This window comes from Vanellus vanellus, assembly GCF_965231255.1.
Source record: "Vanellus vanellus genome assembly, chromosome: 8".
Taxonomy (NCBI): domain Eukaryota; kingdom Metazoa; phylum Chordata; class Aves; order Charadriiformes; family Charadriidae; genus Vanellus; species Vanellus vanellus.
The window spans coordinates 7,095,580-7,123,325 of record NC_138913.1 but is presented as its reverse complement, the minus strand read 5'-3'; the positions used below and the strand labels follow the sequence as shown (position 1 = coordinate 7,123,325).

Here is a 27,746-nt window from a genome sequence, read left to right as displayed (position 1 = left end):
AGCAAATAAATTTGTGCAAGGGAATACTGTGCCTTAAATGAAGACCAAGTTACTTATTCCACTGATTAGCTGATCTGCTTCAATACAACTAAAAACCCCTTGTGATTAACTTAGTGTTATCTAACATTTTGCTAATCATTGCTAAGTGCTAATGACTAAGGTACCATTAATGTCGGTAACAGGTCATTTGAACAGCCAGCTGCTTGTCAGTCACTACCATACAGCTTTGTCTTTTAAACCTACTTCATATCAAGTGGGTTGTTGATCGACTTAACGTATGACTTCTCTTTTCAAAGATTGAGGGAAGATTGACCAAGGAAGGAGAAGGAATACCCTGTCGGGGAAAGAAAAAAAAAAAAAGTTATTTCATCATTTATTAGCCAACGTCAATAGTGCAGTAGACATTTCTCAACCTTGACACATAGTATAAGGAATATAACAGCACAGTTAAACACCATCAAATGAGTGCATATATTTAAAAGAAATGCAGAAGAAAGATTTTCCTTGTTCTCAGCCTTCAGAGATTCAGAATGCAAGAACATGTTTTTGAAGAGCAGCTGTTAACCAAGTATTAGTGTACATCTTGCATCACACTTTTTGCAATAGTAATCCCCCTCCAAACTGAAGGCAAGCTACATTATGATAATCTCCTAGAGAAATAGAGCTCCCCTCAGATCCTACAACTTTTTATATTCTTAGGAGCTTTGAGCCCCAAATTAGATGCTGAACGCATGCCTTCTTGGCTACAGAAGGCAATATGCATCACAACGATTTGTCAAAGCTTGCTTTAGCTGTGCCTGGATGGGCACAAACTAGGCAAAAAGCTGACTCTTCTGGTGCTAAGAGCATAGGCTGCTTCTGGGACTTAAAATTACAGTGAAACCAGCACATCAATATGTAGCACTAAAAGTTAACGTTGTTGGATCAGCTGAGATTTTATATTCTTTTTACATTAGCCCTCAAGATACTTTCACAAGCAATATTCTGTTGCTCTTTATAGCACAGCCAAGCTTTTCAGCATATAAACAGGTCATGGTAGTTAGGCATCTTGCTGCACCTGCATGCTTCAAGAATCTTTTAAATAGGGATATTTTGACCAGGTAAGGATATACCACTTCACTATGAAGTCTAATACCTGTTTATGGCACATGTTCTACTTGCAGTCATAGGCAATATTTGAGAATTAAGTGATAAACACCTCTTTATATAGCAGCTCTTATTAGGTTCTAAAGTATTTTATACAGGGTATTTTTTTCTGTTTACAGATAAGGGAACAAAAACTTAAAACCACAGGTAAAATTAGCTGCTCAAGACTTCCGTGCAACCAAGTTATTGAAGTCCTCAGAACTCTGGCCAGTGAGCTACACTGCCACTCGAACAACTGAACTGTAACAAGAAATAATTCAATTGCATAGAAATTAAGAAAAAAATCTCAGAAAAAATAAAGTTAAAAGGATATGTGAAAGAATTAACTTTGCACCCAGAACCAGAAATAGAACTAGACCACGTATGAGTGTTGACTCCAACCCCGTGCATTAGAACAAGTCAAAGAAAAACCCAACACCATCTAAAACACTTTGTGGATGCTAGGGTCTTTATACAGAGTTGTACCATGCTGTCTTAAGTTTAGAGGAATCAAGATTTTTTGCTCACTTCATACAAGATAAGCATTAACAGTCAGGATTTGATGTACAGAATTTTTCAGCACCACACTGGTTATCATCTTCAGCATCACCACAAGTGGTAACAATAATAGGGATAGGACATGATTTGTCCAAGGCACGACCATTTAAGCTTTCTGAGTTGGAAGAGGTTTTTTCTTCTACAGCGTTTGAAAGGTGACTGTTTGGAGAGCCAGGACACAGCACAGGTCGAGGCCTGGAATTTTGAGAGCTCCAATCAACAGAATTGGAGCGATGAACATTAACAACACATTTGACAGATCCATTTAGGCTGCACGTAGAAGATGAACGAGCAATCTACAATTAGGAAGCAGTTGAAGAGTTAGTCCAAACAGGAACAAAAAACAACCAAGCATCCAACCTTTACTGATATTTTTACTCTACAGTTTTTCCACACCAAAAAAATCCCCATACAGGCCAGAATTTTATTTAAATAAAACAGTATGTCTGAATAACATCTTTGACTCTTTGACTCAGACAGTTTTCTTACAGCTTTAGTTTCCTACTCAAGAACTGTACTGATATCCCAACTTGAGGGGCTGGATTCTAAACCTCTCTTTTCTCCTTAACCTTACAATTCAACCAAAAAGGCTTTATGCAAGTTCAGTGATGCGTGGCATTGGTTAAACAAAACCACACACGACATCACATACAACACATGCTCTGCTGCCAAACTGCAGCTTGCTACCTTAGAGGTCCAAGAACTCTGGGAAGAATTTAAAATAGGAAAATAGTTCTTACTACTACCAGTTCCTATCATTTTGTGGAAAAAAGTATTTTTGTACAAGGTAGACACACACAGAGAAAAGTGCATGACTTGCATTTTCTTGAGAAATGAGATACAGTGCTATATCAAAACAAATACAGAACATTAGAATTTGAAAGCAACTGTTGGAGCAATCATAGCTGAAGGAAGAAAATCTCTGCAGAGATCTGGGGTATAGCCACATTAGTAGATTTTTTTTATTATTATTATTATTTCCTCTAAAGCAAGGGAGTCCACTGTGATACTTCCTCCCTTATTAATTCATATTTTCTCATTCTTATCTCATGTGGGAGAGCAGGACAGTACCTTTCTGTTGTACAATGTAATGGCCCCTCAAACATACCAAGTTATCTCTACATTAAGGTACTGACATATCAGGCAATAGTAGAAAGGTACACAGAAAATCCTGTTCTTGGCCTTCTGTGCTACAAACTATAGGCTTTAAAGTAGATGTTTACTCAAACACTAGAATAAAAGCGAAGATGATGAAAAAGTTCCTCCAAATCTAGTCTGCTTTTTAGACTGTACCGGGAAACGAAGTTTGACCTAATGTAGCAGAAGAAAGCTGCAGTAGGTAGCCAGGCATAGCAGAAGAGTTGTAGTACGTAGAACAACATATTATTCTACCCATTTTTTTCAAACACGTATAAGGAGATAATTCCCTTGCCTTTTTAAAGACTCTCAGGCTGCAGCATCTGTATTTCTCTATCCTTCCTTCCCAGTTTGTTTCACAGGATGTCTATCATCTCACTGCTTTCACCACTACTTTCACTGTACTATTCAGGGTGGTACACCACATTTGTGTGTACTGTCCAAAATCAAAAGCATGAACCAATGTAAGACTGTGTTACAATTTCTCATTCTCAGAAGAGGACACATACTCCATCTCTGGCAAAAAAGAGGGTGGGAAGCTTTTTCCCCCCAACTTCATTGTACAAGGCAACTCCCAGTTTTAGTACACACAGCAGATTTTTCTGCTTTTTCAGCAAGTATGCCTTCTCATTAAACAACCTGTGCTCAGAAAATAACACGTCTATGCATGTAGTTAAAAATAAATTTTTCCACCATGGATCTTGAAACTGTTAAAGTAAGATCAGCACCAGACATTAAAATAACTGCAGTCTTAAAAAGGTTACTTATTTGGCCTGCACAGCCAAATCACTTACCGCTAATGAAGACGTACTAGTCAGTCGGCTGCCTATATAATTCTCATTAGCTGAACTGGGACTTCTTCCTTCTGTTGCACTATGTGACATTAAAGCCCTTCGGAGAGCTCTCTTTGGTGTTTTTGAGAAAGAAAATGCTCTTGTAACCTGAAAAGTTTGACAAGCAGTTACACACTGACAAAAATCAGGCTGTAATAACTGCTACAATATAGGCTACCATTCAAAGTTTGAACATCTGTAGGGCACGTATCAAATGTTAATGTGACTGTATCAAAACTAGCCAAACACACACATACCCCCACAAGGTGATCTGACTTCTAAGGTTCCCCATCACCCCTGCTCTTCTTGCTCTGTCTAAGTACGAAGACAAGATGGGGGGGTGGGGGAACAGTGGGGGCAGAGATTCAGGGAAAAGTCAAATCAAGGTCTAGTCAACTAGGCTTCCCCACACCCCTTGGGTGCTGCAAAGTCAGCCCCCCTTCCTTTAAGTTGCTCTCAATTCAGTCTCCAGCAGCTTTCAAACTACAGCAGCCGCTACAGTTTTCTTTAAGAAATGGTATTATCATCACAAAGATAGTAAGCCTGCTGCCAGGCTGCTGAGAATGGGGAACAGATTCCTCCTTGCTGCATCATTCTGCGTCACCCCTTCTCACATGCCACAAACTTCAGCAGAACCAAACCCAGTGCACAGCCAACACGAGAGAGCAGCCAGGCAGCCTTCCTCCTGCCTCCCAGCCAGGTCCTCTGAGCAGAATAGGGCACAGTTCCTCAGTCCACTAGTTGACAGCAGCTAAGCCATACACAGGCAGACACTAGCATTCAGTACTTCCTTACTATTTCAAAGTTTATTTATGACCAGGACATGCACACTGTACACCCATCCTACGTTTGAAGGTACTTACTTAGGTAATTGCATGTAGCTTTAAATCTCCATTCAACATGCTAAAAACAGTTACAGCTGAGGGTTGTGGGGCCTTTTGTAATAAATTTTAAAAATATTTAAAATATTAAACTAAGTATTATATGGTCATTTTTGAGTCTGTTATGGAACTTATGACCATAATACTTAAGATTAAGACTATACACAGATACACCAAGACTACTCAGTCAAAACCTCAAACACTCCCCACCTTCTTTCTTTAAGGAGCTTATACTTAAGAGTTTTAGTTCAGATTAAGTTTTTCCTGCCGCTACTATAACAGGAATACTAGCACAATTCCCTGACTAAAGGGGGTTGTTACTGTAAAACACTATCTTTGTAGTATCTTACCTTTTTTGATGTTTTCTTTATTGCCCTGGATGCTCTGCTTAAAGTACTGTCCATATCTTTAGTATTTACTTCAACTGAATCAGGATCAGCAGTATAAATGAGATTTTCCTGTAGACAAGGGGAGTCTTAAAAATGGTCAACAAAAATCACCACTTGCCAAAATATCATTCTCTAGTTTATTAGCTGAGATTTAGAGGTTTTAATTGCCATATTCCTCCATATTTAACTCTTAATATACAGTTAAGCTGCTATTCGTTTTCATGCCATTTCATGACATTAACTGCTGGTGCAATCAGCTTGTGAAACCACTTCATCAGTAGTTTTACATCTGGTTGGATTCAGTTTCAAGTTCAGGACTGACCTTCAGGTTGAAGTATACCTAGGGAGTTTCACAACATGCATACCCCTGTTTTACTGACACATCTAACACTCTTAAGTGAAATCTTGATAGCTTCAGCTGTCAAATGGTAGACTAAACCTTTCAGCTTAAACCCAATAGATGTTTCAGAATAGCCACATGTTTTGGGGTTTTTTTTGGTGCTTCATTCTTAAACTCTAGCATGCACAAAGCAAGCTCTGGCTCGCTACTTACAAAACTTGGGGCAGTGGGGATGCATGGGAGTGGGAAGTTGCTAGGGTTTTTTTAGTTGGGTTTTTTTGTTTTTTATTTTGAGAAGAAACAGTCTGCCAAAAAAAAAAAAAAAAAAAAAAACCACACCACACACACAACACACCCCACAAACCACTTTTGGGGAAAAAATAAGGACACCAGACAGCAAGCTGTATGGCCATTCCTACTGCCTAACAAAGTAGTAGTTAAAGCCTTTACTGCCACCATGTGGCAAAGTCAACAGTATCTCATTTTCACATGATGCAACAGAGTTGTTGAAGACCAGGGAAAAGTGTGCTTAAATTGAAGCTCAATTTGACATTTAAATGAGCAAGAAAAAAGTATTATATAGTTGCTACAAAGCAGTAGTTACAGAAGTTATAATTAATGGGAACCGACACAGTAGGTTACAATTTGTCAGCATATGGGAGGTGATTTGCAAACATAATGGCCGATGATTCAAGACAGCCAGCACAACTTCACCAAGGGCAAGTCCTGCCTGACCAACCTAGTGGCCTTCTACGACGGAGTGACTACATCACTGGACAAGGGAAGAGCTACAGATGTTATCTATCTGGACTTCTGTAAGGCCTTTAACATGGTCCCCCATGACATCCTTATCTCTAAGTTGGAGAGGGATTTGATGGGTGCACTGTTTGAAGGATGAAGAATTGCTTGGATGGTCACATCCAGAGGGTACCGGTCAACAGCTCAATGTTCAGATGGAGACTGGTGACAAGTGGTGTCCCCTCAGGGGTCTGTACTGAGACCAGTATTGTTCAATATCTTCATCGGTGACATAGACAGTAGGATCAAGTGCACCCTCAGCAAGTTTGCTGATGACACCAAGCTGAGTGGTGCAGTTGACACGCCTGAGGGACAGCATGCCTTCCAGAGGCACTGGGGGTACTGCTGGATAAAAAGGTCAACATAAGCTGACTGTGTGCTCGCAGCCCAGAAAGTCAACTGTATCCTGGACTGCACCAAGAGAAGCATGGCCAGCAGGTCAAGGGAGGCGATTCTGCCCCTCCAGTCTGCTCTGGTGAGACCCCACCCAGAGTACTGTGTCCAGCTTTGAAGTCCTCCGCACAGCAAAAACATGGAGCTGTTGAAGCGGGTCCAGAGGGGGCCAGAAAGACAGAGGACTGGAACACCTCTCCCGCAAGAACAGGATGAAAGAGTTGGCGTTGTTCAGCCTGGAGAAGAGAAGGCTCTGGGGAGACCTTACTGCAGCCTTCCAGTACTTAAAGGGGGCCTACAGGAAAGATGGGACAAACTTTTTAGCAGGGCTGTTGTGATAAGACAAGGGGTAATGGCTTTAAACTAAAAGAGGGAAGATTTAGACTAGATACAAGGAAGAGATTCTTCACTCTGAGGGTGGTGAGATACTGGCCCAGGTTGGTCAGAGAGGTAGGAGATGCACCTTCTCTGGAAACATTCAAGGTCAGGTTGGACGGGGCTCTGAGCAACCTGGTCTGGTCATTGCAGGGGGCGGGGGGGGGGGGGGAGGGGGTAGACTAGGCGGCCTTTAAAAGTCCCTTCCAACCCAAACCAGTCTATGGTTCTACGATAGGATTCTCAATGTCCCAGGGCAAAAGGGAATGACACATTTATTACACAAAGATTTCATCTCTATTATAAAACCCAATACTTTTCCATCCCTTTGTGTTATACGTAAAAAGAGACAGAAGTATAAGCGACAGACAGATTACAGTAAATTAACACTTCTGAATCAGTACTTTTCCTACTCAGTACCTAAAAAAGAAGAAGCACAAAGCCAAGTTTCTTACTCATAAGTCCCTAGATGACAAGCCAAACAAAATAAACCTAAGCTGCTATTTTGATTCCTTAATTACCACTCCTGAAACAAGCTTTAAGTCTTTAAAAATTATAAGCAACCATTGGACAGTAAGAGTACAATGCAGAACATAGAAACATCTATCTTAAACCCAAGTTGTTTCAACTATATGTACTGCACCTATTTTCAGCAAATTTTGGTGACTGATATGCATACACTCTTACATAACTAAAACATTAGATCAGTCTCTTGCCCTAATCAGAGAGGATCTACTCTTCAAATTAGTAGTTTTCTGGCTGTGGAAAGCCCATACACTGAACTTCTAGAAACGTGAGGACGCCAGTGCCTCCTTTATTTCCTTGTTTTCTTTCTTTCTTTTAAGGTTGTAGGCTTCTGTCTATAGGAGGGAAATGCTTCGTGTCTCTTACATTATGGTGCCCATGCAGACAGGGTGTAGAACAAATTCAACATAACACAGGGAAAATTAAACTAGAACATATGATTCATAATGCAGGATTGTAAACTGAAACAAAGCTGTGAAAGAAGCAAGCTGAAGACAATCTGTTTAGACCTGCCCTACTGAAGGCCCGCAGTGCAGAGTTTAAGTTATTTATAATTAATTTGTGGTGGGGGAAGGGCACGATTCTTCATTTTTAAGTACTTATTAGCTTCTGTAGAAGCTAACTTCCAGGCTGTTTCCTTCTCCACCTTTTAACCACTCACTTGCAGCATGCTAGCACAAATATTTTCTGCTCTACTTCATCTCAAGCATGTCCACTATTAACAAGTTCTTTAGCTCCATGTGCTTCAAGCACAAAAAAAATATGTCCAATCAGCAACATGGTTCCAGAGCACTTACTGCATCTGCTTTACAAATAGTGTTAGCCACGTGCCGACACAACATCTTCAACCAATCTTCTTTAGGAGGTTCTTCAGTTGTCATCTGGAAACTGAGCAGCTTGTTGTTGAGTTCTGTAGGTGGCCGCACAACTAAGGCAAAAGCTTTACGGCAATCTACAATTTATTAAAAATAAAAGTGAAGAGAGGTAAAGAGTTAAGACTAGGAATAAACATTTTTCATATAATTCAGGGGGGAACCTTCAAAAGAATTAACCCTCCATCTACCATGAGCTAGAGTTAGGAAGAATAAGATTTGGTTCAAGGTTTTTATCTTCATTTACACACTAGCTGTTGTATTACTTGCAAGAGCAAAGTTCTGTCTGCATCCTTCATCAAGAGGCTGCAATCAGCTGTTCATGCAACAGTTGTTTATTCACCAAATAATCTGCATACCATAGTCTGCAGACTAATCAGTCTTTACTGGATATAGCAGTAAATATCAATCTCATTCTCTAACTCATTAAATGATAAAGAAATGATCTGTCCAACAACAGAAACAAGGAAAACAACATTTACCTTATTTTCTAAAACAGGAAAAAGCAACAAAGATATCAGTACTAAATACGACACATTAAAATAGTCAAGTTACAATGGTTTTACTGTTTAAGCTTGACAAACACTGCTCACTTGATAGCAGAAAGTTAATCCATCACTGATACTCCTTTATAGCAGACACAGCTGAAGCATGCTAAACACAGCTGAGAGAGAGAAAGAAAACCCCGCCCATCACCAGTTCAGAAAAGCAGCCCTATAAGACAGTATGTATAAGAGAGGCTAGTTGTGCTCTCCTGAGATTCGCATACTAAAGTTCCTCGCAAATATTAAATGGTATGCTTACAAATGGCTCCCTTTGCCCAAGTCCCAAAATAAACTTAAGTGTTACACAGTAATTTAAAGAGAATTCTTAAAAAAGAAACCCTAAAGTACCTTTTAAAAATGCAGGTAGGCATGTTTACTACCTACCCTCATTGCCATTTCTATTTTTTATTGGGTTTTATATTCAGCTGCTTCAGAGAACGAAAGCAGAACAAGTGTGACATGCATGCCATCACCTACAGTGAAATATCAAGTCTAATTTTCTAGGATATAGATCTAGAAACTAGTCTGACTAGACTTGTTTAGAAGTCACTATCAAGACTGGAACAGTATTGTAGCATGAGTTCTGCTGCTGTAGCAATGCATTACCTTAAAGAAACACCTACAGTCTCAGTATGGCAAAGCAGCCACAGAATTTAAGCCATCTGAATATGTCTAAAATGCTAACTACAGCTCCTCTTGAGCATCGTTATCACCAGTTAAATGAAGATCCGGTTTTGCAGCAACAGCACTTGTCTCTACTCAGTCTCATGCTCTTGAATGAAGTTTGGGATTTTTGTTTTGTAAATCCAGAGCAGTCAAGTATGCTCACACTGCCATTCAGTTGGCTTACGCTAATGCCATCTAGTAGTTCTGCCAAATTCAGCATCCTGCAGCAATTCCTGAAGAGCCAAAAGGTGTCAATGCAAGGAATTCTCAAGCTCATAGAGAGCTTCAAACAGAAGCTTATACTAAAATCACATACCAAACATACTACAGAACAAATATACCTTAGCATTCTATCCCATGACAACAGACCTTCATCCTTTATACGCTGAACCACAGTTTTCATTAGCTATCACAGCACTTCAAAACATACAGACCTTCTGTCTCCCTGATGTCTAGGACTTTCTTGATCTGGGAGAGAGGCATAAGAACAACATGCTTGAGAGATGCAGGAGGCCTTGTGTGGCCATGCGGGCTCTTGAAAGCACCAATAACTTTATGCCGTTTCCTTGCAATCTGCAGTGAAATAGATAACAAAGGTTAAAGTTCGAAAGTCTATTGTCATTGTTTCGTTTCTCTTCTTTTACCTTCTAGTATACAGGAAGGCACAGAAAGCCTTGCTACAGAAAAATACTCTACAGAATACTTTATTTACTCTACCACACAAATCTCTAAGGAACCCACTTATCTCGCTATTCACTGTCTACAGTTGAAGTGGCCCAGAAATACTTCCTACTTAGCATCAACACACTCACCTCAAATCAAATGCATTTAAAAAAAAAATCAAGAGGGGAAGTAATTTTGTATTACAGACCTCAATTCTACCCTACATAACAAGCAAGGGCCCTTTGAAACAGACCACAAGGCAATCTAGATTTAAATGGAAAAAACAACATCTATATGCATGAACCAACTTAGGCTGCGGTGTGTTATGTCCTAGAAACATCCCTTGCTGTAGCTTGTGCATGCAGCCATCAACTGGGTTTTGCAATGGAGGCTGGTCGGTCAGTTTTTACTTTACATTAGCACTTACATATCTCACATGTTTTCTAAGTAAGGTATCTTCAGTTGCTTGTATCTTGTACAAGACATAAGCCAAGACACATTATTAAAAGTGTTTTAACTTTTCTTTCCTTTCTTTACAAGAAGTGATGAAGCTGAGTCAACTCAACTCCCAGAAAGAGTTCATCACTAGTCACAACAATAGGTTTCTGTCTCCAAGGGCGGCTTAAGACAACACTAATTTCGGATTATTTTAGAGTTGGTCTTCTATGAAGACAGTGTTCTTTACTGCTGTAGGCAGTAACAACAACTTTCATAAGCTGTCCTTTACAACTTCAGTTTCTCCACATAAGTCTCCAGAACCCAGTTAAATTACTTTTCTCTCCTAGTTCTTCCTAACATACTGTTTAGTCTAAGGCCTTTAATACACGAATTTTTTTATTATTTTTTGTAGCCTAAGCACAGACAGACCTACCCCAGAAGCTCACTATTTACTCACATTAAATATGACTAAACATTAAAAGGACAAACATCCTGCTGAGCCAAGGACTCCATCAGTTTTTCATCCATTGGTACTACTCAAATTGGTATTCAGATAAGCATTTATTTCTTAACATATTAAGCTGCTTTTAAAATTTTTATCTGGCTGCAAGACATTCAAAGCTACGTTAACACCTCTCATTCATCCAGAATTGACTAGCTATTTGTGTTGGCTTATACAATAGCTAATGAAAAGGCAACTTCAGCATGTGTTGAGCTATCAGCTTTCCATGACTTAGAATTCCGCTTCAAAGTTTTTAAATTTTACTTGTTTACAGTCATAAATAGTGTTAAGCCTTTTATAATTCAGTTCATGAGATGCACTTATACAGTCATCTTACCTCTAGGCAATCATTGAACAGAAAGAGCGTGACCTGTTCTCCCCTGTCACAGAGGTCATCACCAAGCGCTACAGTTTCCAAACGCTGAACTAAGCTTCGGTGAGAGGACAAGAGATTGGCCTAAATGACAGAAGCAAAAAGCTCATTAAGCATTTAGTTCAAGGGCTGCATTACTGTTTGCACTTAACACTGGAAATCTGTTTAAACCAGCACCATTGCATTTTAACCTCACATAGTTTTGCAGAAGGAGCAAACTAGTGCACAGTCATTTTACAGGTCTGCAGCTTCAGAGAAATTACTTACTGGACATCCATCAACTTCATAGACAACATCAAAGAACTGCCTTTGTGCCTCTGTTTTTCTTTTGTCTTCATTAATATGTCTGAGGGAAGCATATTACATTTATTTTCAATATCAAGCAAGAGTAAATAAATGCACTGCATTTAAGACATACAAAAATAATGAAGCTAAACATTCAGAGATATAGTTTACACAGCAGCACTGCAAAATACAGAATCAACCACACTTGCTCACTGAAGTATCCAAATACCATATGCTAAGCACATAGGAAACTTCAGATTATTCTTGTCATGTTATCAGTAGTTGACACACCATTGAGTTAATATATTTAGTTCCCCTCCCTTGCCCCATAAGATTGTGAACTAGAGACCAACCCAACTTCTTTACAGTCTGCATTTTATCCCCCTAAGTCAGGGCTACAGCTCACCAAGAAGCAAATGCAAGAATAACTACAATTTAAAAGTAGTGGTTGTTGTTAAAATCAGACAAACATTTACCCAATTAATACAGGACGTCTCATTGCTGGAGACATACGCTACACTTCAGAAGAGGTGAGACTTACAATCTAAGCAGCTTCAGCTTTAAGCTAATTAACTTGTGGAATGGTGCCAAGAATAACTAACACAGGACCAGAAGAGAAGCTAATCTTCCACCAATAGCATGTCCTTTCAGTTGACAGATGCATAGAAGGAAGATTTAAAGATAAAAAAACATCTCTTCCATTCTGGAGAGAATAGATAGAAATAAGACTTGGAACAGAACAGACTCAAAAGGTTCAGCTTTGTGCTGAGGCAGAAAGTCAGGCAGAATTGCTGTGTAACACCACCACAGACTCGAAAAGCTCTGGCACAGAATGCCAAAGTGACAACAGTGGCAAAAGGGAGGCTGAAGAACACATGCCATAACTTTAGTCGCTATGTAAGTATACGCAATTGTAACAACACACAAAGAGCAACTTAGAAGGAACAGAGAGATCTAGATCTATAACAGTATGCTTCATAGAATGAACACCACTTACGTCATCACTTCCTTTAATGATTCAATGGCTCTCTCTAGAGTTATTTTATCTGGGTTCTCTTCTGCTGTATGCTTCTTAATATCTACATTTTAAGAAAATTAAAGAAACCCCACATTACAAACACCTAAGAAGAAATATGAAAAATTCAAGTTTAAACTGTAAGTCAGGTAAGGTGACTGAAGAAATTACAGCCATCCTGGAGTCCAAATAGCCTTGATTAAGTGGGAAAGTAGCCCGAGTAGCAATTGTTCATGCATCTCATTAAGGAAAAACCGACCTACAATACAAAACCAAACCCTCAAACTATTCAAAAATCAACAAGACTACATGTTGGTTTTGTTTAAGTGCAGAGACAAGCAGAGAAGTCTTTTTCTAACAAGGGGTGGTAGTGTGGTTTTTTACCATCATTAACATAATCATTATTACAGCAAATGGTTGATACCAGGTGGAACACATGAAGCCGTAAACCTCGTGAATACGAATTGCTCTCTAGTTTATGCTAGCTGCATTTGAATGTCGATTATATTTGCATTTGAAGAGACAAAACTGTGGTCAGAGTAAGTCCTTCCTCTACCTATATCCTGCAGACAAATATATGAACAAGTGAAATTTAGCCAAAAGTATGCTTTCTTCAGTAATTGGTCTTACTGACTGCCATTAAGCACAATTAACTCTCAGAATCAGATTTGGTTTATAGGCAAAAAGCTGTTGCCAATTATGACAAAGGGAGACATTATCTTGGTTTTAACACCTTCACAAACTAATAAAAAAATAAAATACATTACCATTTAGTAGCAGAGCAACACTAGGCAGCCTTTGAACGGGACGGATAAGGAGTTCAGCTAGGCTTTGGCGGCCACATTCAGGTTTAGCTTGGTTTATCTGGGGAAAAAAAAAAATGGGGAGAAAGAAAATAATTCTTATCTTTTCCCCCACATGCACACACCCAAAAAAAAAAAAAAAAAGAAAGACACTAGGAGAAAAATTGTCTTCCTTGAAACTAGCAATGCAGTAAAAGTTTGAGAATCATTTGTCACAGACACTCAAGTCGTTAACAGATCATGTTAAAAATCACATTATATTCAAATCTGCGCAGTATTTATAACATATTTATGTTCTCAGATTGTTTAGTTTTAAACAGTCCATATTTTTAACCCCTAGTCTTTGTTTCAGATGCTAACACAGAGTGGGAATGGGGGCAGCCTGTTCTCTTATTCATTTTCTCATCTTTTAAATATCAGTACTTGGATATAATTCCTGGTACCTCAGAAAACATGGGCTGAAATCCGTCAGTTTGATTACTCCACTATTTGATAGACACTTGTTGGATACAGAAGAGGAGTTAAAGCTATGCTGCACTATTAATCAACTATATACCTTTATCTGAAAGCTCAAGAGTCCTAAGACTCATCTTCAGATAACTCTTTCTTTGAAGATCATCTTCCTGTTAGAACTCCACTGTTATGCTCCTATTCATTAGTCACAAGAGTGTTGAGAGATTCTACCTCCCTGGAACTTCACAGCTGCTGAAAGCAAGTTAAAAGCTACTTCAGAAATACAAGTCTTTTAAACACAGGGAGGGGGACCAATAAAAAGCAGCCGCTCTAGTTATCTTTACAGAAGAGAAGACATGTATTTGGGAGAAAGTAATCAGAATGCACTTTTTCCAGCAGCAAACACATATAATCAAACTACCCTGAAAGCTGTATAACAGAGGAGGAACTTGGACCTCTTATGAAAGAGTCTTACAAGGAGCTTGAAGGATTGAAGTTCAAGTCCTTCCTATTTCTGTCTCACCAAGAGATGTTCACGCTCCAAGCTTCCAAAATTTCACATTCTTTCATCTACTGCATGGAGAAGTTTACTGCATAATGGTCTCCACATTGTACTCAAAAGACTAGTTCTGCAGACGCTTACCTTTAGGAAGGCATGAAACCTTGGCTTCTGTTTTTCACATCTAGTAATAGTTTCCTTGCTCATTTCGAAGAAATTCACAAACGGAGGGTATGTTTTCAACAAGTCTTTTGACTGAAAGAAACAACTGTTATGGCTCTGCTTTACATATTATGCAGCATTGTACATATGTTCATATGCCCTGAGCAACACAAAGCTGCTCAAAGGCACATTTCAATAAAGAATAACAACAAATGTGTTGTAAACCCACATGTGTTCACAGAACAAGTTGACATTTTTGCATGCCAGATGCCCAAAATTCAATGCTGCTGATTAAATGCAGACTGCTCTCAGAAACACCAAGTACACATGTGACAACCTTAGAAGATGCTGAGCAGCTCAAGTAGATTCTCACCTAGCAAGATGTTTTTGGTGAGAATTTTGGAAGTTTCAGACAGGTATTTTCTCCAGTTACTGCAATCACTATTAAAAAACATTAAACCACTAGAAGCAATACCTTAGAGACTGAAACCTTTTGAATGCCAAACACTATTTGCCTTAAAATGATCAGGTCAGCAAAAGCACAAGATACCTAGCAGACTACTTATGTTAAAATGCACTGCAGTCCCAGACCTATCTTTCCTGCTCTGTACATTCTGTACTTGGGAAAACAAGGAGTCCTTATTCACTTACACATTTCCAGTCTTGAAGGAAGAACACAAGAAGTTTCCATGAAAAGTTATTTACTATTCATCAGAGGCAGTAGGTAGCAAAGGTTACAGGAGAGCCCCTTTTAATGTCTGAGTAAAAAGCATGTCTGTAGCGTTGCAAATTGCAGTTCTCAAACAGTATCTATCAGAGTTTTATCCCCTCATATAAGTGGGCAGAACATAAACTTAACAGGGATTACCTATACAAAGTATATCATCTAACTCCACTGAAAAGTCTGAACAGAAAATACAACGATACAAGTTAGTGTTCCTCACACTCAGTAGTGCTTTCCTTGTGTTTGCTAGCTCCTACAAATGGATTATTTTTACGGCAAGATAATAGATCTACTGCATAAAAGAAACAGAAACTTACATATTTAAGAATGATATCACCAATACTTTTGCTTTCAGTCCAATTCATCATAAGATCTTCCAGGTCTTCCTAGAACACATGCAGAGATGGGGGGGAAGAAAATAAGATGAGAATGAATTGCATAAAGCTGTAAAATAGAATCAGTGTTCTGCCAAACACATATAATTAGCTGTGTGTTTCCATGTTGACAAAACAGGCAATCCTGGAAGTTGTACAATTTCACATTAGGCCTCTTCAGTCTACTGAAAGCTGCAAGCAAGAGACCTCTGGCTTACTGAATATGTAGTTTTTGAATGAATGCAAGCAGAGTACCAGCACTAGCCAACTCTGCAACAGGATAACAGTGCTGTGTCCGACACACTACAGAACATATCCCAAGTGATTATGAAAAGTATACACAGAAGACAGTTGACCCAATTCTAATTAAGAGTGTGCAACTAATATAGGACTTTTAAGTCCACAAGATAGGACTGAAATAGAATTAGCACAGATTTCCCTCACTTGCTGCACCAGGGTATCAAGGAAAGTGAGACCAAGCCGTTAAGCCTGTATCAGCTTGACAAGGATCAAGCTTATTCAGTCTGCTAATAACAGGGACAGGAGGGTACAGATGAAGGTTCAGGATTCTCCTCAAGTGGAAAGGATTCACCATTAATAGTGGTTTGTTGCCGCCACTTCTCTTATTACACCAAAGATGAAAGAAAACACAACCACAACATCCAAGCGACTTTGTCTACACATGGACACACATGCTCTACTTTCATCTCAGTCTCAGCAAGCACATATCAATGCCCATCGTGATTAACTAGACTGGATCCCAACCCTTAAAAAAAAAAAAAACTCAAAACACAGCAAAAACCACCAAACCACTGAGTTAGACAGTCTGCAAGTCCCTCTATTTATTTTAAAAGCCTACTGTGAAATGCAGACAGGAACAGGCATGCCATTATGTGACAGAGATTTTATGACTTCATATTTGAGGAAGACTCACATCATAATCTATCATGAGACCCAGAGATGGCTTCAGAAAGTGCTTACAATCCAGATCAAAACATATAATAAAGAAAGCCTCACAAAAACAAGCTGATAGGGGATTCTAGTCAGCTCTTATTAGGCCTCAGTACCAGGTCAACCGCTTCAGAGGTTGAAGTGTGAGCCAGTTTTATGAGCTGGTAGTTTCTGAAAATTTGTTCAAAGCCATTTAAAGAAGGATCAGCTTTTCCTACCAAATGATAGAAGTCTCTGACACAAAACCGCCTTATCCTTATACAAACATATCTAAAGCCCAGGAAAACAAGAATTGGGGGGGGGCAGCTGTTGGTTTTTTAGTTTGTTTTAATTCCACAGCTTTAGCTATCCTTCCAAGAGTCCTTGCTTACTGCTTTAATAAAAACATGGATGTTACAAGTACTTGTGAGACTACTATTTGATACCACTGGCCCTTTTGACCAGTTTTGTATCAGTTACAAAAAAAACTCCTACAGGAAGAGGTATTAAAATGGGAAGAGGACAAGCCAGCTTGTGAATAGCAATATTAGTCACATGCACAACAATCAGCCTTCAGATATTTATAAATCAGTATTAAATCTTAAAGCATACTTTGGATGTGCATATTAATTCCACAGGTTGAACAGTATGTAACAACACCAGAACGAATCTACACCCATCGAACAGATACAACTTAAAGCATGCAGAAAAGACTCAAAGTGTGTATCAAAGCTTCCCCTTCAGGGGAGAAGTTGCAGCTTGCCTTGATTTTAGTATGCACATCGAGAATATCTGGAATGCTGCCAAATATGGTCTTAATTTCTTCCTGTGCAAGAATTGGTCCTCCAAGTTGTCCTTCCTTCTCCAACGGAACTTGAAATAACTGATGAATTCGAAAAAAAAGTTAATGCCCTCTCAATCTCCACACACTGTGTTAGAAATAGTTACAAAAGCAACAGTGTTTTCCTTCCAGATCATTCTTTCCTACAGTCACAATCATGAGACATTCTGTTGCCATTTAGCAGGAGTGGGTTTAAGATACAAAATTCAGTTTTATGTTACTACAGCATAACCCCCTTTGATTTACTTCCCTACTCACACACATCTTAGCTCATTAAGTAGATTATCAGATGCAATGGAAACAAACTTTCTAGAAATTAAGCTCTTCCTCTAAGCTGCTTGCTATTCAGCACTTCTTGGAATAATGAAAAAGAAAAAATCCTCCTGCCATCTCTCTCTGTTAACTAGTATTTTAAAAATCTGAGTCACAAAGACCATATTTTCCTGAAGTTTAGGATTTCCATGCAAACTACAATTCCACTGCAGATCCCAGATTAGAAATTTTATTTTCCAGCTTCTATTATTAACAGATCCTAAACAGTTTTACATGCCTGTAGAATGACCTAAGACTGTTTACACTGTCACCTTTTTTTATGAACCTTTGATACACACAAGCCCTCAAAAGCCTGCAGATCACAGGTTGAAGGTAATCATTGATGTAAACACCATATGCCTTATTAAAATTGACCTGTACTTGCATTAAAGCCAGCTTACCTGAATAATTGTTGTCAGTATGTCAACGTAGTTACTTTCTGTCTGATACAATTCCTTTGCGACCTGCCATCTGGCAGACTGCTTCAGAGGAAGAGGAGTTGAGTTTTTGGAAGGCCTTGCACAGGATTTTGGTGTTTCTGATGAAGAGGTATTCCCAAAAGAAAATAAGAGCTCTATTACAGAGTCCCTAATAAAGCTCACCCTCAAAACAGAAAAACACACCTTCACAATTTTCAAGGGAAGATAGCTTTTTTTAAAAGGCTATTATGTAGATAGATTATCAGAGCTCTTTCTACAAAATGGCTTTCTTTATTACAGCCTAATTACAGAACAATAGTAATATATTATTCCGCAAAATTAGTCTGAAACTAGTAAGCCATTTACAGGCAGGTCAGTGACTTAACCCTATTATGTTTAGTAGAAACTGAGGATTCGGTGCTGAACTTTATTTATACATACACTATGTACAAAAGTACTTTTCTACTTCCACTTTGCCACATAAACAACCATCTTTCAGCTGCCTGCCATCCTTGCATTAGGTATATAGCTCAAAACCATGCATGTAAGGACTGATTTTAATGTAATACTTACATTTCACCCTATTGGGGAAGGGGGAGAGGAGAACAACAGAAAAAAAAAAAAAAAAAAAGACAGACACAAGAAGGTTCATTTCTCTTAAAGCTAAAGCCAAGGCAGACCTGGAACAGTCCATTAGCTTTAAATACTTGCACACGTATTGGACAGCAGATCTGTACTCACTTGTTCTGATGTCAAAGTTCACTACCGTCACAGTTATTGTGAAATACATACCTGTTGTTTCAAAACAGCACTTTTTTTTCTGTAACTGTCTGACATATTAGAAGAAGCTTCCGTACCAGAGGTTTATGAGTGCTAGCATGATCCAAGAAAGCTGGTCTTTGAGACTAAGCTGATCTTTCCTGTATTCCTTCTGAATTATCACTTACAGGTTGCCTCACTAGGCTAACTTGACTTGTATACAGGGGCATTTTTAAAGCAGTACTGACTCCAAATACCTTCTCTATATGATGAAACTAGGGCTTTTTTTTTTTTTAAACCCTCAGGTATTAGCTTTTGATTAATCCACAATTTTGCAGTTTCCTCTCTTCCATAAGAGCCATGCGCAGAGACATTAAAAGCTCTTTGCCAATTAACTGATCAAAACCAGGTGGTGATTTATATTCTTGTGAAGTTTGACATGACAGTTTGCTGCCACAAATAGCATTACCGCAACAGAAACTTTCAAAGACCTAGGAGGAGCGGGCTTTGCAGGAATTTTCCCTTTAATTCCTTTAGAAAAGAATCTTTGTCCTTCTTTCTCCAAGTAACCTAGTGGAGAGCTTTTTAGTTTACTGTTAACTATGTTGCTTATTTGCTGCATATTTTCAGCAGAGTATTTGAAGCATTTCAGAGTAACACTGTACTGTACTTCATATTTATCAACTCCATACATATCTTTTCCTTCGTGTACGAATATGCTTACTGCAATAACAAGAGGCAGCCTGGCCTCTGTCTGAACTCTTCACTCCCATTCTGCTTTCTGCACGCTTCAAAAAGGATAAAGTCTGAAATTACTTAGGAAACCTGTAGCAAAACCTGTAAGACTTCCTGACCACTAACATTACCACTTGTATGCAGAGAGCTCTTAAACATTGCAAGTGTGCCTGAATGAAGGGTTTTAGCTCTACCTCCATTGGTAGTGCTCGACTCTGGAGTGTTAGAAATATCCAGCAAGGACCCAATAGAAAGCGAATGTTCAGCTGACGGGCGTTTCCGAGGTGGGAATGGTGACATGTCCGTTTCTCTGGTCAGTTGTGCTAGAGTCTCTTTCAAGCGACGTCTTTTGCGATTGCTGTTTGGAGTACTCAGAGAAAGCAGTGATACAGACTTCTTGAGGCCAGGACTCTCTGACTGTAGTAAAAGAAAAGTTTAGTGGTTTTACCCGCTGTGTCCAGCTCAACTCAGTGCAAAGGTAAGTTAATTGTAGAGATCAGCACACAACACAACTCTTCTTAGGGAAGCTCAGGGAAAACAGGCAAAGCCCTTTATTTACTTATTTTTAAGAAAATGGAAACCACACTAGTATTTTGTTTGACTAAAAAGTTCAACCTTTGGGAAAAAGAAAAAAGTTTTCCAAATTAGTATCCTATGTATAAAATCTATAATGGATTATCTGGAACTTAAATGCTGCTTTAAAACAGTTGATCTGTGGCCCCACACATGCTATTGTGCATGCTAGTTTTACCACCACCACATGCTGCGCATTATGTGAGATTTCGACATACCTTCTCAAATAAATACATGGACTCTCCAGCTCTGGCATCCATTTGAATGCTTCCCCAGAACCACTACACAAAAAAAGAAAACACATTAAAAACACATTACAGGGCTTCATCCAAAGTTAAAAATATTCAAAATTATACAATAGTAAGGCAGTTCACACACTTTTTTCAGAAAAAGCCACACGTTTACTTGGTATGTGAGATACTAAATGCATTCCATAGAAATAGTCTTTAAAGAATTTGTCAGCACTAACCTCTTGCTTTACAACATAAAGTTTTTTTAAAGGTTCAAATGGGAGATCTTTTACTGTACTTTCTTCAACCACTAAGTGCGTACACCTTTCGTCACCAACTGGTAAATAATGTCCTCCTAGATTAAAAAAAGGCAAATTAGTGAAACTGAAGAATATTATTGTTAGGAATTAGTAGCCCACTCGATAGTTATGTGGCACCTATCATTCTTGAGTGAATCGATCAGTTGATGGGCTTACATAACACTCCAGATGTTATCAGCCATTGACAGATTTTGGAAATAGCATGTAGCATGCAGTAGCAAAGTCCACATTGAAAAGTCAGGAGTACATGAAGTTCAGAGGGCATTTAATACTCTTCTGAAAGCTTTTCTTGTTTCTTGGAAGAACAAACCAGGAACGCACACCCTTAAGACACTCACAAGCTAGAACCTGTCACAATCTTATAAGTAGCTTCAGGTAAACAGGTCGGGGGGGGAAATAAACCTAGGCAACTTGCATCTCTTTTGAGGAAGCCTTTCTGTTACAAGCTTGCTCTATTCCCATTTCTATAGTTTTTACATGCAACTCTAATAGAAGGCTGAAGACTCGTATGTTACCTGTTACAACATTACTGTCAATGTGATTATTAATTTTGTACTACACTACTGAAAAATGGAACACTTCCAATCAAGTGTTTTACCAGTGACAATTCATATCCAAGTTGGAAACACTGTAGATGTGATTTAGGTAAAGAGTCATACCACAAAACTGATTATGAAAACAGAAGCTGAATATGCATATTACGAAGCAAGTTTTCCAGGGTATGTTCAAGTATCCTATAATTACTTCTTTTTAAATTGTCTAGTTTTAATCAGCCTAGGAAGTTCGAAGTCTTCAAGCGCTAGCAGAACTTAGGCATACACTGACATCTAAAGAGCAGTTTATAGTTCTTCAACTTGAAGAGTCTTCGTTAATGCTTCAGGATTCATGATCCAGCATTTCAGCTTCAGTGAAGTACTTATCAGCTATAAACCCCATTCTTTCCACAGGTCAACTTTCATAAACAATAACCTTGCATTTCTGTCATTTCTTCCATGTTAGCTTTCTCATCATCAGAGAATCCAAGGAAACTTAACGTGCAATCCTGGAAGGGAGGAACCTTGAATTGATTTCTAAAGTCATCATCAGCTGCACAGAAATCACTGGGGGAAAAGAAGAAAAAAAAAAAAGAAAAAAATGCACAAAAAAGTCGATAAGTCAGGGCTACATCACTATTTAAACAGAAGCTCTCAACACTACAGGTGACCAGGTTGCAAGGTAAAGGCTGAAGGAAAATATACACCTACATTTCATTCCTTTTCTCCCACGCTTTATAAATCCACTCAGCTTTCACGATAGGAGTACCAAGACTTACAGCAATCTACAAAACAGGAAAAACACAAGTTGTACCAATTATTTCCATTTAAGTCTTTCCCATGCCAAGAAAAATACATAATCTTGGTTTTACATTTCAAGACAGATACTGCAAAAAGTGAACATATTCCTTCAAGAATTATGTCCAGATGTAACTCCCAAGAGTTATAATGTATTAATTCTTCAGTGACTAGGAGATCAATAACTCTTTTGACACTTACTCAAAAGTGCACCATTTTGTTAATCTTATACACTTCACCACTCACAGAAACACAAAGCCAAATCTCTGTTCCAGTGGAATATGGGATCTTTTTTCTGCTTTTGATACTTTGTATGAAGCCAGACATCCCAGCCTGCTTTTACCAAAGGGAAAGCAAGTATTCCAAAGGTAACTTCCATGACCGCTCGAGAGAGATTCTACAGTTTTCCTACTTTTTCCTTTTGAGTCGGCAGAAAGAAGTATTTAAACAGAGTCAGAAAGTAGGTCTTCTCTTCCAACTGGAAGATTAGAAAGACCTATCAGGAAAAAAGCAACAGCCTACCAACAATTCAAACAAGGTGAAATCAAGGGACATAGGCATTGCTATGTCATATTCCATAGTACAAAAACCTGCAAACTTGTATTTATTTGTCAACTGGACATAAATTTCCTGAAGGATTCCCTTTTGTTTTGTTTGGGATTGTTTGTTTGTTTTTCCTGTCAACACCAACACAGGGTGCACACATACTTACACATAAAGGAAGATTTGAACAATTACACATAAACAAGTTAAAAATAATTTTTAGAAGTTAACGCACACAAATTGAGTACTAAAGTTTTTTGCAAGTTACCTCAAGGTTTATTGTTTGGACAGACAAAGTAGGCATGTTGATATATAAACACTTGTTCATTGATGAAAGTTCAGCCCTGTCTTAAGCACTGATAACATCAGTACTTGAACATTTTGTTTCTTATCATTTACTATACTTGTCTATTTCAAAATCTCTGCATTCAGGCATTTTATATTATTTAGATCTCTAACAGAGACAAAAACACGTCAAAGCTCAGCAGCAGATGGAGATGAACTCACCATTAGAAGTCATTGCTGTTAGTACACGAAAGAAATCAGCAACTTATGAGCTGAAGTATAATTTACAGACTTAGTCTACAAGAATCAAATTCTGAAAGTTTCCATGAAGTACCAACTCAAGCTTACATACTCTGAATTTATCTCCATGTGTTGAGTTAGCCACCAGATGTGTAACTTTGGAGCTAAAATCCCTTCGAGTAATTCCACCCATATGATGAACTAAGGTCACTAGCTTAACCTGAAAAACAAAGACAATGTAAGTTTTCAGTATACCTTTTGAAGTGTACAATACAGAGCAAGAGCAGTACAAATATAGTTTACAAAGCAAGCTACCAGAGGTTACATTAAAGGACTAGGAATAGAAATGGTCCAATTTGTTCTTAAAGCAACTTGTTCACAGCTACAGGAGAAGATATGGCTGATATATCAGAAGAGCTATTAACTTTTCTTTTTTTTAAGATTTAATATGCTCTTGCTGTGTAGCTTGAGGATGACTACCCAAGCCTCCAGTACTCTTGTGATCATCATACACAATGCCTTCACCTTTTCACACACAATAGATTTGAAGCATGTTATCCTCACTGATTTCATCAATTCTAGCTGAAGGGGCAATTGCCAGAATTTACATAAGATTGCATAACAAACCTAACTGGTTTGTTCTGCTAGATTCAAATTGGAAAAATTGCAATCTTCAAAAAAACCACCCAGGCAAAGGTTTTTGTTCTGGGTTCCCCCCCATCCATGTGAAGATGTGGAGCCATATTGTCGATTCCCAGATATCCAATAGGGAAATTAGGTGCCAACTGCATCACTGAAGTGGAAAAATCAAAGTACTAGAGCATCAAATCTTTTCATACCTAGGTATGTCAAGACTGAAGTCCTGATAGCAAGATAGCATGTCTGCAAACGGTCTGAACAGGACTACAAGCCTCTATTTGTATAGTAGCATGGTCAAGTAAGAGGACACTATTGGGTAAACATCATCTTACCTGAAGCCTAAGTCTACAAATCTTTAAGCCCAACTGAATTAGAGCTGTTTAATGTCACTCAACAAAAAAAAGTGACCTAAAGTGGCATCAGAGGACTGGCACAAGGAAACAATTTTGTTCCCATCCTCAAATATCACTGCCTCTGGACATGCAACAAAACAAAAGAACAAAATAAATCAATTCATTCCCCCATACGAGCTCTAGTTATGGTTAAACCCCATGGGTGATAGAACAGAAAAGTATTTTGAAAACAAACTTAACACAGCTTTACCCATCCAAAGAAAAAAAAAAAAGTCTTACTAATTCATCTTTCTTTCTGAATCCCGTAAAGCACAGTACCAAGTTCAACATGCTTGCACAGTACAGTGGACGACAGGAGAAAGGCAAAGGCTGAAAGTAAGAAGTAAGCTCATTAGCCAAAAGCATAATGTTAAAACTTTAATGGAAGCAATGTCTTTAACAGTACTATTGTTCCTGGTATTAAAATGTATCAAACACTTTTCCAAGTCTGTGTATTCAGTTATACCTCAGCTCCAGACCTGCCAGTGTTCTGATAAAGTAACTTGAGCACCCCAAGGTAGCACTCCATCCCCTCTACATGACAAGATTTGGAAACACAAAGTGTCTGCTGAAGCTTCGTTTGTATGCTACCTTTCCTAATGGCACAATCCCAACTAGTGGGCCAACAACTCCCCCAACTACTGCAGTAGTTCTAGCCTTACTACTATCTGCCTGGGCTTTCTCACTAAATGCAATAGCCTAACATGGCGTTAGAAACTTGCTTTTCTTCAAATTCAATGCTAAGAATATTTAGAATTGATTGACAACACAAAATAGATTTTATTTTGAACATTTAATATTTAGAACTCCTCAGCTGATTTCAAAAGAAAGCACATACCTCTCCTTTTTGTGCACAGTGCAGTACTACTGGAGGTCCAAGGACACGGCAATCTGCTTTGCAGAGGTTGTTAAAGATGGAATCTTGGAAGTCTGATACAACGAATATAGTCTCAAATTCTGGGGAGTCAGAATCTCCAAGCTCTTCTATTGTGTCTGTCTTTATGTAGGGCACTTTAATTTCCTTGATTTATGGGCATGAAAGGGGAAAGCATTATTCATGCAACATAGTTACACTAGTGTCAAAATTCAACTGATTTTTATTTTTGGACCATTACAAAAATGTATGATTCAGATTTTAACAGAGGCAGACTCTTAGGATTGGTGAAAGCTGAATGAGATGCACTGTCCTATAGCATAAGAATAGCTATGAACTGCACCTAAAAAAATCTTAAAGCAATTCCTGCTTCTGAAGAATAAAAATTCTAGTTATTTTAGTACTTTATGTATCAGTTCACACTGATAATATAGTATCGGAAATATCTACAGATAGGAAAAACCCAGCTAAGCACAAAAGAAACATGACATTTCAGATTATCAGAACAGTTTAAGGTTCTTCTACTACTTAGCTGGATGCTACTTTTTAGTAGCATCCAGCTTGCAACAGCAAGCTGCATAAGATCAAGAGAACAGAAGTCAATTTATTTCATTGCTTGGTATCTTTAAGGGGTCTAAAAGTTTGGGTTGTTCCAACTTCAATCATTAGTTCCAAATTTTATTTCCTAGGTTTTTCACGTCAAGAAATTGAGAACCACTTCTTACACTTAAGTTTAAATGCAGTTTTCAATTGAAAGAGAAGTCAATTAACCAATTACAAAATCAGTTCATAGCAAAACACTTATGCGTTGACTGAATATACGCATGCAGTTAGTTGAATGTCTCCATTGATATTTCTATCCCCTGGTTAGAAAACACCACTAGTTAAGAGCTGCAGACATTACTTCCATATCTGAGAAAGTGTTTGTAAAAAAAGTGCCAATTTTGACAAACTTTAAGTGACAGCATCAGAAACATTAGCATATATTGTGACCATTATACCCAATTAACATAAATTAAAGCATGTACACATTTCAGCCCCAGTGAAGTACAACATGCTGCATGCAATCACATGTGCTTAATTGCATGACATACCATATGAATAATACTTTTTATTAGTTTTTCTTCTGATTTACCAGGACTAGTTTCCTTTATCTTTATAACTGGTACTTCCATTATTTTAATGGTCTGTAGAAGAGGAGAACTTTAGTACAGAACCAAACTGGTTACTAGAATTCTAAAAGCATACCATCTCATTCCAGTGACTGCTTTATCTTAGACCCACATACCTCCAAGGCTTTCAGAAGCTCCTCGCGTTTTGCTGCTTCCTGAACCAAAACCACTCTTGTTTCTATCTGAGGCATTTCTTCTGTTTTGAGAAACAAGGATAATATTCATATTTAACAGAAAAATCCATATTAGGTCTAAATCAAGGAATAACACATAGAAAAATACAGGCAGACTGCATCCTTTCAAGATACCTTGTTTATCAGGAACAAGTCTGAAAATAAATGTTGCCTCAAGAGGCCTGTCCTTTAATTAAGGCATACCAAATTGACTAGAGCCTAAACTTTCTAGTATTATGCTGAAACAAGATCCTGCAATTCATGACCAGTTACTTAACAGTCAAAGCAAGAACATGCAAGAAGAATCAGTGAGCGTAAGGAAGAAAACAAAATTATTGACTTAATGCTTCTAGCAGAATGAGATACCAAGACTTGCAGGAAAACAGACAGCTGTTCTTTTCTAGTTTCCCTGTTCCTGGCTGACCAGGTTCATTACTTCCTACTAAATGCTCGGTTTCACCAAGGAATATCAGAACTGAAGTTAGGTTTCTTGTTCTTTTTCCTCCATGTGTTAATAAGCTTTCAAAATATCAGGAGGAAGGGACAAGTGTGGCCTCCATGTCATTTGCACCAAAAGACTGCCACTGGATTTTAGCTACTGCATTGCAGGAAAACAAAAATACCTTTTTTGTTGTTTTTTAATTTCAAGATTTGTTCTTGAGTTAATTTCAAGCTCAAGACTATTCATCTCTCTAAGGACCACCTGTAATCCTACACAACAGAGCAGCTGCAGTTTCAAACACTGGTGTCAAAATATCACCTGGAATGATTTATTCCACAGAAAAGGCAAATAGAACTAATAGCTTTCTGTACATCAGCCAGAAAACCTGTTTGATTTCATGGCTGTAACCCCAGATTGTTATAACAAGGTGAGTTAAAAATAAAGACAGTCCCTCTCCTGGTGAAAGGATACCAAAACAACACGCTATTGGCTACCCTAAATATAATTCTGTAGTTCAGCAAAGCGCTTTTGGTTTTTCAAAACTACTAAATACCTACAAAGTAATCAGTCATTACAAAAACAGAGTAGTCTTATAATAAGCTTCTCCCATTACCTTCAACATCCAAAACAGATCCAGGAAGTACATTCTCTTTGGAGGTTTCCATAATTTTTGAATCAAGAACAGAAGAATCAGCCAAGAGGCTCCTCCCGGTTTCAGACACCAGTGTACTGTTGTCAGCCATAATTGCGTCTTGTTTCTTTCTTCAACAGCTAGAAGATATGTGCTAAACTAAGTGACAGTTGCAAA

At 38.3% G+C, this 27,746-nt stretch overlaps 1 protein-coding gene across 4 annotated transcripts; it reads right to left on the bottom strand.

Moving 5' to 3' along the window:
* Positions 1-244: 244 nt before the first annotated feature.
* ECT2 (epithelial cell transforming 2) lies at positions 245-27,681 on the bottom strand (the record flags this gene model as incomplete). Of its 4 annotated transcripts, XM_082487116.1 has the most annotated exons (24): positions 245-334; positions 3,615-3,761; positions 4,885-4,992; positions 8,152-8,306; positions 9,872-10,010; positions 11,378-11,497; positions 11,681-11,759; positions 12,696-12,777; positions 13,481-13,577; positions 14,613-14,723; positions 15,672-15,740; positions 17,422-17,541; positions 18,213-18,349; positions 19,919-20,141; positions 20,516-20,578; positions 20,767-20,882; positions 21,817-21,947; positions 22,092-22,165; positions 23,359-23,466; positions 24,518-24,607; positions 25,116-25,298; positions 26,246-26,338; positions 26,440-26,519; positions 27,552-27,681. In XM_082487116.1, the coding sequence occupies 24 exons, from the start codon at positions 27,679-27,681 to the stop codon at positions 245-247; spliced, it is 2,745 nt and encodes a 914-aa protein (XP_082343242.1). The 4 variants fall into 4 exon arrangements, with proteins under 4 accessions (XP_082343242.1, XP_082343243.1, XP_082343245.1 ...); XM_082487117.1 differs by lacking the exon at positions 26,246-26,338; XM_082487119.1 differs by lacking the exon at positions 26,246-26,338 and having other exon boundaries at positions 20,006-20,141.
* Positions 27,682-27,746: the final 65 nt, after the last annotated feature.